Raw genomic sequence first — 15,323 nt, 5'->3', positions numbered from 1 at the left:
TGTTTTATGCTCAAAATTCTAAAATTCTGACCTTGAGGAGCAATGTGTTTTTCCCTCTGTATTGATTTTATGTGGACTAGGAGACTTTCAACATAATAGTTTTAAATTCAATGTCACTTATTGCCTTAATTACCTTATCTAAATGATTGAATTTTGTACCTTTACCTTTCCCCTGGTACAATTATACCAAGGAGTTTTTCTTTATAATGTATAAGTGAAATAGAGGTTGAATGTCTTGGGAAAGTTTGTATCTAATGGAAACAAATGAATGCAAAGAAAATCTACAAAAGAATGTGGACTTAAGAGGAAAATGTAACATTTACCTTCAAATATTAGAATTATCATGTAAAAAGGAATTTACCTTCTTTAGTACATTGCAGAAAAGAATTGGAAACATTGATTAGGAAATTATAAGGTGCCAGGTTTCAGTGTGACATGTTTGGACTTTCAAACAATTAGAATTGCAAAACCAACAAACTCCCAGATGGAAGAAGTAGTGATTGAGATGTTCAGACAAAGGTTGGGAATGATGAAAAGGGGACTAGGACTTTGAACACAATGGCCTTTGAATTCTCCTCAAACTCTGAGATACCATGATTTACCTATTTTTTATATAGTATGTAATTTTATATAAAACACTAAGCTAACTTGAGACAAATTACTGATGAAATCCATAAGAAAATATTCCTTGATTGTGTTGATTGTAAGATAAACGTTGACTGAAATGGTTTCCAAACAATAAATCAAAAAACTGGAACTTGGTGCTTCACAGCAGTTTCAGTTTTATCTATAAATAATGGTGCGTATAGTCACTAGGTCTGTGAATTAAATTAGGACTTACAACTAAACAAAAACATTAACAAAAATCTTCAAAAAGAATGAAGTTAGTCCTACTGAGGAATGTGTTGATCTGTATTTGAATAAATGACATCTCAAAAGGGTCTACTTTTAGAGAGCCTTGATGTCATGATTTTACTGGGTATACTGCTTCATAGTAGACTTATGAATTCTGGCTTCTAAGGAATCTTGGCATAAGGACAGTTGCTGTTTTTAATCTCTACAGATGGTGCTACTCTAGATGTTCTACGAAAGAGATTAAAATAACATAAGTCTAGTTTATCCATCCTTCTATGTAAAATGAATCCTCTTCTCCAGCCAGGAAGATTTTCTTAATTTTATCTTTCTCTGTAGTTTGATCACACATTTCCCTTTCTTCTTTACTCCCATTAGTAATGTCCTCTTCTTTCCTAATCTGAATCCTATTTCTCTCCTTCAATTTTAGCTTAAATTCTACTTGTACAAAATTTTTACTGATTAATTGGCTTTCTCTTAATCGTCCTCTTTAAAGAAATCTTCTGGCCGAACATTTCTGATACTAGATTTATAGTGTCTTGATTTGTCAGGTGACTATTTGGGGAGTACATGTACATTAGCACTCAGTGAAGCTCAAGGTGCTTGATAAATACTTGTTAAACTATTACTTGTTAAAATAATACTTGTTAAACTAAGAAAAACTATAAACGCTTTAATTTTTAGCAAACTGGTAGCTCCTAAATGTTGCCTATGCTCTGAGACATATACTGCTTTTTAATGGATACTGTAAAATAATTATAAACCCCAGAATAAAGTGAGCTATTATAAAAAAGCTACCCTGAATCTCATATATCTCAGCTTTTTCAAGCCAAATTCCAAGAAGTTTAAACTACAGAGGAATTAGGGACCTAAACAAAATAAACAGGTTCAGGTAGGATATAAAGAGGTACTTAACGCAACTGCACTAATACTCCACATTCCTCATATCATTTACACTATAAAAATTCTTAATCTTATTCCTTCGTCTCATGCCTGAAAGTAGTAGTGGGGAAATGCTGACTGATATCTTTATTTTTTAGACTATCCATGAGGTATGTTAGTAGCTAACAATAGATACCTGAAGTACAAGGGTTAGTAGGAGAAATATTTGGGGCTGTCAAATCTAATTGGAAGTAATAGATAATATTAATTAAATGAGGAAGAAAAAGGTAAGAAAAAAAAATAAACATTTACCAAACATCTACAAAGGTGCCAGGTTTTATACTAGATCATTTTACATGCATTATTGTCACTAGTTTGGATAACCCTGGACAGGTCAATTAATTGATCTGTGTCTCAGTTTCTCCATCTATAAAATAGATGTAAACCACATACCTCGTATGGTTGTTTTGAAGACTAAATTAATTAACATTTGCTTAAAACAGCTGCTAACACATAGTAAGTGCTATATATAAATATTAGTTATTATTATTGGCTACCTTTATTATCTCAACCACTAGAAACAACAACCTTGCGAGGTAGGCATTAGCTAATTTAGTAAATGAAAAAAGGGAAGTTTGAACATGTTAATTTGCCTTAATTTCACAGTGGTAGAGTTGGGATTTAAATTCAGGTCTATCTGACTCTATGGTGTTAGTGTATCCCAACATGTTAAGACAAAGACATGGAAATATATTTCTTATGTCCTGGGCTATTTCATAAAAATTAAAGGAAGAGATTAAAATGGCATAAATTATAGCCATATCTGACCACAGAAGAGTGATATATTTTATTCAATCTAGTTTGAAATGTTTCAAGTGCAAGGGTTTCTGATATTCTGCTTTATCAATTTCATATTGTTCAGTTACCCTATTGATACAGAACAATTTTAAGAAACTCAAAATCCTAGTTCAATACGGTTATATTTAGCTTTAGCACATATGACAGGTATTTTATTTTAGTAAAAAACAATCATAGCACTACAAAATAAACTCTAATATTCATAGAGTTTTAGAATATCAGTATATGATATTTTTCCAGGGAAAGAATCCATGTTTCCTGAAGAGTATCATATATACTTGAAAATGATATAATTTAATCAACCTGTGTTAGTGATTAAATTTTCTTTCGAAAACAGAAATTATTAGATAGGATATTTTTTGGTATAATACAGGAATTTTTCTGTCAAAATGTCTGATGTTAAGTTTTAGGTGAAGCTGTTAAATGTCAGTTCTCACTGATTTTCTCAAGTCACAAATTGAGAATCATTAATGTGTAGTCAGTAACTCAGATCAAGGATGTCTCCTTCATTTTACTTACAGAGTATTGTTATTTTTGAAGCATTATAATCAAGAAAGAAAAATGGCTAATGACTGCATAAAATGATACCTGGCTTACAATACACTCACACCTAAATGATGAAATACATGAATTCTGACACATTGATTATAAAACAAATTTTATAAAATAAAAAAAAATTTTCTTTGATTTGAGATTTTTGTGAAAAAATTTCTAATAACTTAAGTGGAAAATATTTGTAGAAAGGATTAGATAGTAATTTGTTCGAAAGAAATATAAATACTATAGACTATACACAGAATATGCCTTCTAGAATTCATAATCTTTTCCTAGAAAAACATCCTTTGTACCAAATTTTCAGTATTCTGTTCCCTTCAGCATTGGTCATTTTGTCAGATGCTTCTTCAATTCCATAATGAACCATAAGAATCCTTTTTAATGAATATCCCTTATATCAAAATTTATAGTTTCCTGAAATTTTTGCTATTTCTCCTTTTGCTTGATTGTTTCATCATGCCCAATTATATCAGGACACTTGTTAGAAGGTACTGCTAAGAACAACAGTTCGAAAAATTTTTAAGAGTGAGATTTTATTTAATGTATAATAAATCCATTACTTTGATCAGTTTAGAAGTTCAAAATTTTATATATTTTTAGAATAAGGGATCTTTTACTTATGTTATACTGTATATTGAGACAATGTGGCAATATACTTCATTATGGCAGAAAAGCATTTTTCTTTGCTCCTTCTAAAATTAAACATTTAAGAAATGAAACCCAGTATCATTTCAGATTACTAAAGAGAAAAAGATAAAAATCAATTTTTAAAAAAGTCCCTAAAATATGTGAGTAAAGATGACATTGTCATCCAATAGACCAGGGGTCAACAAACTTTTTCTGCAAAAGGTCAGATGGTAAATATTTTAGGCTTTGCAGGCTATAAGGTTTTGGTTGCAAATATTAACTCTGCTGCTGTAGCCACAAGCAATACACAAAGGAATGAGTGTAGCTGTGTTCCAAAAAAACTTCATTTAAAAAGGACACTGAAACTTAAACTTGAAATAATTTTCATGTGCCACAAAATACTATTCTCCTTTTGATTTTTTCAGCCATTTAAAAATACAAAATCCATTCTTAGCTTACAAGCCACATACAAAAACCAAACCAAATCAAACCAAAACAAAAAGGCAGGCTGGATTTGGCCTATATGCCTCATTTGCTGACTCCTGTAACATATTTAGAATTCTTAAGAATAAGGACTATGCCTTATTCATTTTTTAACTCCAGCACCCAGCAAGTATGGCAATGCATACATATTAAGGATTAAAAATAAAAAGTGATGAATGGATGAGAACTAAGATGTATGCTGGGCTTCTGTTTAAATATATATATTTATATATACTTAAATTATATTAAATAATTTAACATTTTCTAATTTACCATAACATGTCATCAGAAATTGCTTGTTAATTATATATACACATTTTTTAATGCTTCTTGATCTTTTATTCTCTTCTAGAATTTATGTGTAAAAAAAGGGCTTGACCTCAGTAATATGTCCTTAATTATATTTTACAAATAATAAGATTCTTTAAATAACAATTTCAAAAAAATAATAAAAAAAATAAAAATAAATAACAATTTCTATTTTGGACATAAGTTGTTTTCAACTGATAATGGGACATGATGAGATAATACTTTATACAGCAATGAATTCTTATGTTCTTTTAAAAAATGTTTATTTATTTAGTGAGTGGGGGAAGAGCATGTACTCATGCTCACAAGTGGGGGAGTGGCAGAGAGAGAGAAGGAGAGCGAGAGCGAGAGGGAGGGGGTGAGGGAGAGAATCCCAAGCAGGTTCCATGCTACCAGTGCAGAGTCTAACATGGGGCTGAAACTCACAAACCGTGAGATCATGACCTGAGCCAAAACCAAGGGTTGACGCTTTAACTGACTGAGTCACCCGGGCAACCCTGAATTCTTAAGTTCTATGGAATTTTATAATTACTAGCATTCACCAATGCCAACAGATTATCCAACCTTTGTCAGATCAGAGAAAATAAAAATTATTCTTAAAAAATGAAGATTTTCATATCAAAATAAAAGTCTAAAAAGTTGAAGGGAGTAGATTATTATGCTATTATATATAAGCTTTGATAGTATCTCATATTTATTAGAGGCAGGGAGCAGGTCAGCCAGCATGTAAATATCAGATGAATCATATTCTAAGCCACAGGGCCTAAAAATAGAAACAATCTCATAATTTAGGAAAATCAATTCTTATTTCTATATATGAACAAAGGAAACAGGACCTACTTTACTGAACGTGCTATTCCACTTTTCTTTTAATATACTTGGGAAGAAACCCAAGTCTATAAACTTTTCATGTTCTCTTGGGTTCATACCCACAGACACTAAGTTTAGATTGCTTTATTTCATTTATCCAGTTTTGGAGGAATCCAGTTTTTTCCCTAACAACACACATATTCCACAAACATTTGTCCTTTGTGTTTGTAGATTAAGCCAATTGTCAATTACTGACTATAAAACATTAGTACCTTAATAGAGAAGTTTTATTATTTTACCTTAATAATTAATATTTGTGTTTTCTATAACTTCTCACTATTTAAAAAGTTTTGCAACTGTAAACTGTACATAGTTAAATGTAGTCTAGAAATAGTTACTTCATTTTTCAGGCACAACTATCTAAGACATGTTAAAGACAAATAACTGTATTATGACAGAACTCAAATTATATTTATGGATTCCTAGAAGATATCCCTGTGTTGTATTTTAGATATCAGAAGAATGGCAAGTATTAAAGTGTGTAGAGAAAATGGGAAATCAGCAGAACTATTTCTGGTTGGCCTTACATTGCTTTCATGTTTGTTTATTTTTCAAAGGCATAACAGTTCTAAGGACTTTGCTGTAGATAATCATACCATATGTATATGTAAAAAAGATATGTAGTAAAGTGAACCTATTAAGAATCAAGATATCTACAATCAGCTAAGTTACCTATTCTCAAAAAAAAAGATATTAAAAAGCCTTATTTATGTATATTTTTAACTCATTAAAAAAAAACCACCCTAATACAGCTCTACACAGGTAGTTGTTATAGGCACATACAAGAATTTAATTTAGGTGCTCTAAGGGGCACCTGGATGACTCACTTGGTTAAGAAACTGACTCTTGATTTTAGCTCAGGTCATGGTCTGACGGTTTGTGAGATTGAGCCCTGATGTGGGTTCTGTGCTGACAGCTGTCAGCTATGAGTCTCTCTCCCTCTCTCTCAGCCCCTCTCCTGGTCACGCATGCATGTGTGTGCACATGCTCTCTCTCTCTCTCTCTCTCAAAATAAATAAATATTAAAAAATATATTTAAAAAACATCTCTAAGATTTTAAGTTAACTAAAAGACTTCATTTAAGGGGCGCCTGGGTGGCTCAGTTGGTTAAGCGTCCGACTTCGGCTCAGGTCATGATCTCGCGGTCCGTGGGTTCGAGCCTCGCGTCGGGCTCTGTGCTGACAGCTCAGAGCCTGGAGCCTGTTTCAGATTCTGTGTCTCCCTCTTTCTCTGACCCTCCCTGTTCATGCTCTCTCTCTGTCTCAAAAATAAATAAATGTTAAAAAAAAATACTTCATTTAAGGATAAAGGTTTCTTAATTTCGGATATAATGAGACATACACAGTCAGGGAAAGAGACTCTTGTCAATTAATGGCACTAAAAAAAATGGATGGGATAGACAGATATTAAAATGGTAGAATTTTAAACCTCTATTTCACATGAAGATGAGAAAGATAAAATATGAAGCTTACTATATCAAAATTCAAAAAATAATTTAACAAGATTATAAAGATTTCATCGATACACTTTAAATCTACCATAACACTGTTTTCATCCTTTTGGTAGTTACATACAAAAAAATACTACCAAATTTGTCCACTTAGTGTTTATGTAGCAACTAATAATAATAATAAAAAAACTAACCCTTATAAGTTAATCCTTGCATATACAGCACTTACTAAAATGCCAGAAATAGTTCTCACTGGATCCTCACAGCTCCCAGTAGGTAGGTACTTTCGTTTACCTCACTTTATAGGAAACTGAGGCACAGAGTAGTTCAGTAATTAGTCTATGGTCACCCTGTTAGTAGCAGAGCCAAAATTCAAAGGTTTACATTTTCAACCTAGCATTTTGGTATTAACTTGACACTCCACAGAAAACAAAATACTTAACTTTGTGTGCAAAGCATTCCCTCCCAATTAAAAACAATGTTGTTATCTGATACAAATTCTATAGTAACTTTTTTCTGTTTTTTCTGTAATAAAAATAAATAGTATGAAAATCTCAAACCATCACACAAAAAACAGGGACATATAAACCCAAGGCCATTTACTTCAAATACTTAACACAACAAACTCCAAAAATCAAGGTCTTCACATATGTATGCAATTTTCTTACAAACAAAACACAGACACACCTCTATAGGAGATGGCTTCCCTTTAATTGTACTTTTTAAGTTGGTCTCACAGTTTAAAAGAAATGTAAAAATTGGCCAAAGGACCATTTCCCCATAAGATTCAGAAGCTAAACTAATTATGTAAGGATGATTTCTTTTCTGAGCAGTTGAAATTAACAACTTCCCAATATAACTCTATTCTGATTGCTTTAAAAGCAAACCATTTTATTTATAAGTCTAAAATTAGAATAATATCCAAAAAATTCTGTCACGATTTTTACCTAGAAGAACAGTAAATATTTTACACTTTGTTTAAAAAAATGTCCATTTTCATATCCTAGAACAGTGGTTTTCAAAGTCTGAAAGTATGGTCTGTAGACCAGCAACATCTGCATCACCTTGTTACAAATACAAATTCTTGGGACCCACTGCAGATTTACTACATCAGAAACTCTGTGGGTGGGTCCAATAATCTGTTTTGATAAATCCTCAGCTTGACTGTGGTGCAGGCTAAAGTTTGAAAACCACTACAGTAGAGTAAGAAGGACAGTAAATATTTAATAGATGCAGAGTAAAAGTATCTTGCTGTTAAGTAAACAGTAGATAAAATTGTGTTCTGGTTTGAAAATAGAAGGACGTACTTAATATTAAGTTGAAATTCAGCCAGCAAACATTTTTTTGGGAGGTAAAGAAAACAATATCACAAGTGGTGATATAAGTTTGCATATGACTCTGAGGTTTATGGCTTCCTTAAAAAGAAAAAAGACTCTTTCTCCTGTATCACTGAGCACTGCCTACTCTTCATTTTCTCCCTTAATTTTTCTACTTATGCAAAGGTTTAAGGTGATTCTTGTGGCATAAAGCCTAGATATTAATTCTGCTTTGTCTTATTAAATTCTGCATTTAAATTCATATTAAAATTATGGAATATGTAACCCTTTCTCTTCAAAAGTACTATAAATTTGGTATATGTATTCTATCACAATTTCCTGTGCTTTGAGACCAATGACAAGGGTATCTGAAGAACAGAGATATAAGATACATTTTGAATTACATTAACAAAACACATTAGACCAGATGCCATGCTAAGAATCAGAGTTCTGCTATCACCTCCTTTGGCAATATGTCTGAAGTTCAGCTTATATCACAGTCCACTGAACAAATGCAAAATTACTTTCTGGACCAGTTCAATCTTCCTCATTTTATATCATGTCTAGTGTAAGTCCAAAGAAAAGTAGTCAAAAAACATTTTTTATATAACAATGCTTCCACAGAACAGTTTTTACATTCTTAGAACCACAAGTCTTCTGTTCTGCCTAGCAACATTATAAAAGTAATATAAAACATAGTAAAAAAGATGAAAAATAAAATGAATAGCCTACTCCTTGAAAAAAGAAAGGCACAGACTATCTCACCTCTGGAGTGACATCTCGTGGTGCAAACCCTGTTCCTCCAGTTGTTAATATCAAATTAAGTTCCTTTTCATCACACCAATCTATCAGGGTTTCCTGGAAGAAAACAATAGTATTGTCACATGAAGAACTTACCTGCCCACTCAAAACATCCACATACTCAAATACTTTATATACCAGTGAAGAAACACACATTTATCTCAGCAATCAACACGAAATTCTGAAGCACAATTCATGGAACATATTTACTATTGATCAAAACACATTGCTATTTCTGTATTTATTTTATGCAGTATAAAAATAAGGGAAGCATCAAATTTTTAAAATAAATGAATAAAAAATGAAACACAGGAAATATCAGAAATTAAGAGCTTATAAAAAAGCCTAATGTTGGATATTTGATAAAATCTCAGAGGGAAAAACAGAGCATTCCAATAAAGATTATAAATGGACTCTGGTTTTTTGATTTTTCCATCTTTCTTTGTTTAAGTCTGTCCAGATCTGATAGTCTGGAATAACTTTATCTTTCTTTCCACACATCTGCAATGGTTTGTGAAATAATTTTGGTGTGAAGGTTGGATATTGTTCGATCAAGATTTTGTTTTTATAACTATATAATAACCAGACACTTGGAGGTATGAAGAGGATAGGTAATATAATAGTGCTAATATCCTGATCTTTCTGAGCAGTGGCTCAACCAACTGTGTCTAAGGTTTAAAAAGAGAGTAGGGGTGCCTGGGTGGCTCAGTCGGTTAAGTGTCCAACTTTGGGCCCAGGTCACAATCTGACAGTTTGTGGGTTCAAGCCCTGTGTTGGGCTCTGTGCTGGCAGCTCAGAGCCTGGAGCCTGCTTCCAATTCTGTGTCTCCCCCCTTCTCTGTCCCTCCCCTGCTCACTCTCTGTCTCTCTCTCAAAATAAACATTAAAAAAGTTAAAAAAAATTTAAAAAGGGTAAAAAATAGGACTGTAATTTATTAATAATTTTCCTTATTTTTAAATGTTAGAGAAAGATCTCTGTTTAGCATGTAGTATCTCTTATGCTCTGACATTCACTTTTTTTTCTATTTAAACGAAATAAAATGCCTCTGTTTTAGCTTGAGAGTACTATCCTGGTTTTGCATAGCTATTTCTTTCACTTTCAGTTAAACATCTATCCATTCTTCTATCTATAACATAGGCATAGATAGATGAAATGTTTTTACAACTTTAATAATGGTTATTTCTGGATAGATGTGAAGTACATTTTAATTCCTTTTTATTTTCTTTTGAATTTTCGAATTCTTTAAAATCTGTATGTATTATTAAAAAATAAAAGGATTTTACAAATTGAACTTTCTGGTATTTGTTCTTTATTTAGATAGCCAGCACCTTAATGTCTCATTTTTTCCTCAATTTTCAGCCAGCTCAGAAATAAATTTTATACTCAACAACTATGCATATTCTATACTGTGGTAGGTTAAATATAACCACATATTCTTTATAAATCCTCCTGTCAAGAGGTAGAGTCTATTTTCACCAATTCTGCATCTGGGCCAGACTTGTACCTCTGATCAGGGCAGAAATTATGGTATATGAGTTCTGAAGGTTAGGTCTCAAAAGGCCTCAAATCCTCTACCTTCACTCTTTTGGTAAACTTCTCTTACCATGAAAGGAAGTCCAGTCTAAATAATGGAATGAAGAGAAAACATGTAGAGAGAAAGCTTAGCAGAATAGAAAGCACCAAGGGCCCAGACCCCCGAGTGAGGCCATCTGAGTGAGACACCTAAGTGAGCCTCAGTTGAGTTGACCAATTATTTCAGCCACATGAATGACCCCCAAGTAAGACCAGAAAAAGATACACTCAGCTAAGCCCAGCAAACCCACAGATTTGTGAGAAATAATAAATCATTGTTGTAAGACACAAAGTCTTGTGGTGGTTTCAATGGAACAATATAGTACATATAAAATTACTTTCCTAGTTAGCATCTTTGCATCCTCCTGCTGTTTTCAATTTATATTTTATTGTATTTTATTAGTCATAACTTTACAAGAATCTTCACAACAGCTTTGAAAGTAAACCTGATGTGAATTAGGTTTAAATAAATTGCCATGAAGACTCAATTTTAATCATTCAGTTTAAGAAACATACCAATGCCTAGTATGTGCCAGGAAAATGTGAGAATGAAAAAAAATGTAAGACAAATGGCCTTGATGTCAAAGATCGCAGAGGTATGAACAAATTAATATGGCACATCAACATATCATGGTTAGTGCTATGAAAGAGGTATGATCATCTTAAGAAAACTGTTTTACAGATATTACAGGTATTTATGAATATATAACATTTTCTTTACTGTGACCAGAATGAAAACCATCATTACAGAGATTTTAAGCAATATTTTTCTCTTGCCCAAGACTAGAGAACCCCCAAAAGAGAAAAATGGGACAGTAATAGAGCCACCATTCGGACATCTACCTAGAGTCTCATACTCATCTATTACAATAGATATTTTTTCTTTTCTCTACATTTATTGATGTAAATATGAATCGCTGAATTAAGTAGAGCTCACCAATATAAAACCATTTGAGAAGTGTCATATTTTCTTTGGTTTATTAAAGAATCTGATATAACCACCTAAGAAATTCCTATCTATACTTAATGAGACACAGCTTTAGGATATGTCAGTAGTCTCCACTGACTCCTCCAGACAATTTATTCCTTGTGTGTATTACCAGGCATCCCTTTGGGATAGCACTTTTCATATTTTACTGAAATTTACTTGTTTACATGCCTCCTCCTCTATAAAAGTGATCTCCAAAATTCTGATCATGTATCTGTATACGTAAAGCAAATTCTGAATGTTATGCTAAAAAATATTCAGCATGCCACACAAAAAGATATTTAAAGATGACATAATATTTATTTATTTATTTATTTATTTATTTATTTATTTATTTATTTATTTTTAAAAAAATTTTTTAACGTTTATTTATTTTTGAGACAGAGAGAGACAGAGCATGAATGGGGGAGGGTCAGAGAGAGGGAGACACAGAATCCGAAACAGGCTCCAGGCTCTGAGCTGTCAGCACAGAGCCCGACGTGGGGCTCAAACTCACGGACCGCGAGATGGTGACCTGAGCCGAAGCCGGCCGCTCAACCGACTGAGCCACCCAGGCGCCCCAAAAGATGACATAATATTTAAAATAGCTTTTGTTTTGGGGCGACTGTGTGGCTCTGTTGGTTAAGCGTCTGACTTCAGCTCAGGTCATGATCTCACAGATCTTGAGTTTGAGCCTCACATTGGGCTCTGTGCTGACAGCTCAGAGCATGGAGCCTGCTTCAGATTCTGCGTCTCACCCTCTCTCTCTGCCCCTCCCCCGTTTGAGTTCTGTCTTCTCTCAAAATTAAATAAACATCAAAGAAAATTAAAATATATTTAACAAATGTGTTTAAAAATCCACTAAAACTTTTCTAAGGGAACATTTTTAAATGGATAGGGATATTGTTTCCTAGTTTTTAAGTGTGCAGTTATTAGTTTTCATAAATGACAGAAATACCATTTCCATGAACAAAATAACATAATGCAAGCAGTTTTAAGTTATCTAAGTATCTTAACTTATGCATGCTTTTATATTTTAGGAAAATTTTCCTAAGATCTTCTTTCATGTCTTTTCCCCAAAATTGTCTACTAAATTAGCTTAACTTCTCAGTTATTTTTCTAGGCAGATTCTCCCATTCCTTGTCTGTTATCTCATCTTCAATTATGTTATCTGAACTAGAAATCTCCCTCTCTGGTCCTTTCTGGCTTTGAGAATCTACTCCAAATCACTTTAAAATTAGCATTCTAAAAATACATTTCTTTAAAACCTTCCCCCCAAACCTACTTTTTTCCATTAAGACAATATCAACCTATTTCCCAAATATTTGTTAATGTAGCTGAAGCTTTCACCAAAACCTTCAAAAAACAAACTCAAACAATAGTTATCATTTACTAGAGTAACACACTTAGCAAGTGATTACTTAAATGAGAAGTATAAGGGTTCCTGGGATATCTGGGGATTGTAGACACAAGGTAAATAGGTGTTTTCATCCAAGGAGTATCCATGCATTATTTTTCATACATTCTTATTTTATATTTGCATTTATATAAACATTATATGTATTTATAAGATATATTCTTAAAATATACATGTCATGTTTATATAATCCTTACAACACTTCCTGTCTAGAGAAGATCCCCAAATCAGGATTTTGTTGCATTTCAAGTTACTTTTTGTTATTCTCACACCACCAAAAGTGTCAACCCAGAATGCCTTTTCAGGCTAATTTTATAATTTTCCTCCTGAGAAACAGGGCTTCTCTTTTACTCAAGTGGACTGACAGCTTAATCTTTAGACCAATTTCAGTTTAATTCTATTCATTTAAACATCAAATACTATATTATTCAAATACTGTGTGTACTGCTTATAAAGTTATTTTAGAGAATGTGAATGATTGGAGTTCTATTTATTGTTTACCTTAATTAATGCAAAGATCCTCCAGTTATTGTGTCAAATGGTTTTGAATAGCAGATTACTATTATTCCAGATAATGCTTTTTCTGTACTTTATAAATGCTTTTAATCAATACAATTTTCTCAGCTTTACTAGATAATATATTAATCCTCTCACTTTTGAAATAAATAGAAATAAGTAGATGTAACTACATCACATGCCTACTTATTCAAAAATAATTATTTTGTGCTTAAGTATCTCTAGTATATTGTTCTGAATGAAGGTAACTCAGGTCCACATTTTGTACTCATCACAATAGCATGCGAACAATGTATTGTGATGAGGACCTAAACTCAATTCCTTCACAGAATACCAAGGATTTGCTCCTATTGATGGAATCTCACTGGTGCAAATTAAACACTTGGTAGAGTACTTAACACATAGTAACTGGTAAATAAATGGTTTCTTTTGTTATTTTCTCAACATTATTTATGCCAGAGTTACAGTGGCCTAAGTATGAGCTTCTCCACCACTTTAATCAACTTAGAAGACCCAAGTAGAGTCAGGGTTCATGGTACTCCTTTTATCACTAACTCTGAGAGGCCAAAAATTGAAATATTTTAAAAGGGAAGATTCTGTAAAACAGAACAATTAAATGATTTACAGAGCTAAATGGATTGAAGAGATACTCTTTTGGCCTTTTTATTCTATTTTCCCTAAGGCCTTCCTTGAACTTAAGAGCCAAATTTTATGCATATTGATATTCTTCAGTAATTAATATAATAGGTGACCTGAATAAATGGTGATGGCTCTACTGACATAAAGCTTTGTCTAAGATTGACTAGACCTCTGAAGAATTGGGAATAAGTAATTAAAGCCATAGAATAATAAATCAAGCACATTATGACTATGACTCTGATAGGAATCCTCAGGAATCCACCAAATGTAAGAAATGCAATATTAGAAACCTGGTAAATATTAGCAGTCACTACACCTCTGAGAGGGCCCAGGAAACCACAAATTTACTTTCTGTCTCTATGGATTTGCCTATTCAAGATATTCACAAAACTGAATTCATACAATATGTGGTCTTTTGTAACTGGGTTCTTTTACTTAGCATAATGTTTTCAAGTTTCATACATGTTGTAACATTTACCAGTACATCATGCATTTTTTTTTCAAAAAATGTTTATCATGGTAAAAAAGTTATATAATAAAACTTGTATCTTAACCATTTTTAAGCGTACAGTTCAGTGACATTACACATTACATTCACAATATAATGCAATTGGCACCACTATCTATTTTTGAAAACTTTTATCACCCCAAACAAATCAATATTCTTAATTCAGGGTTGGCTTGGTTATTATAAAACTTTATTTTCTGAAATGGAGCGCTGAAAAAGTTGGTTTTAACAATTTCTGTTTGTTTCACAGTGTTTCTATGGAGGAATGGGAGCTTTGAACTCCAAAACTAGCTATTCTACTGTCCATTATTAATTCTAAATCAATAATCTTTCTTAAGAAATTAGCCAAGGAAAAACAGTACATTACCATTAGTATGGTCACTATCCTGTACCCAAAGATTATTTTTTGAATAAGAATTATTAATATTTTCATTTTCCCTTTATTCTACATATAATTCCTACAGTATAGTTCCACTAATAAACAATACCAAAACTTTCCAAACACAAATAACTAGGCATGAATCTTACTGGTTTAAAAGCTAATCCAACATGCTTTAAAGTTTTATTTAATAACTATACATTTGTTACATGATTGCACTGTCATTAATCTTAAACTGGTTCATGTGGGACCCTGAAATTAAAGATAAAAAGGTACTTTCAAAACTCTTTAAAGCAATTGTATTTTTCAGTTCTACAATTTT

General features: G+C 32.4%; 1 protein-coding gene across 14 annotated transcripts in view; it reads right to left on the bottom strand.

Moving 5' to 3' along the window:
* Window positions 1–15,323, bottom strand: part of GPHN (gephyrin) — a 628,070-nt gene that overhangs the window by 316,215 nt on the left and 296,532 nt on the right. For all 14 annotated transcript variants that reach the window (XM_030319344.1, XM_030319345.1, XM_030319348.1 and 11 more), the window contains exon 4: window positions 8,968–9,060. In XM_030319344.1, the coding sequence (XP_030175204.1) occupies window positions 8,968–9,060 (93 nt within the window). The remainder of the gene's footprint in view (window positions 1–8,967; window positions 9,061–15,323) is intronic.

This window comes from Lynx canadensis, chromosome B3, assembly GCF_007474595.2.
Source record: "Lynx canadensis isolate LIC74 chromosome B3, mLynCan4.pri.v2, whole genome shotgun sequence".
Taxonomy (NCBI): Eukaryota; Metazoa; Chordata; class Mammalia; order Carnivora; family Felidae; genus Lynx; species Lynx canadensis.
The sequence above is the reverse complement of the archived record's forward strand: the minus strand, read 5'-3'. Positions and strand labels throughout refer to the sequence as shown.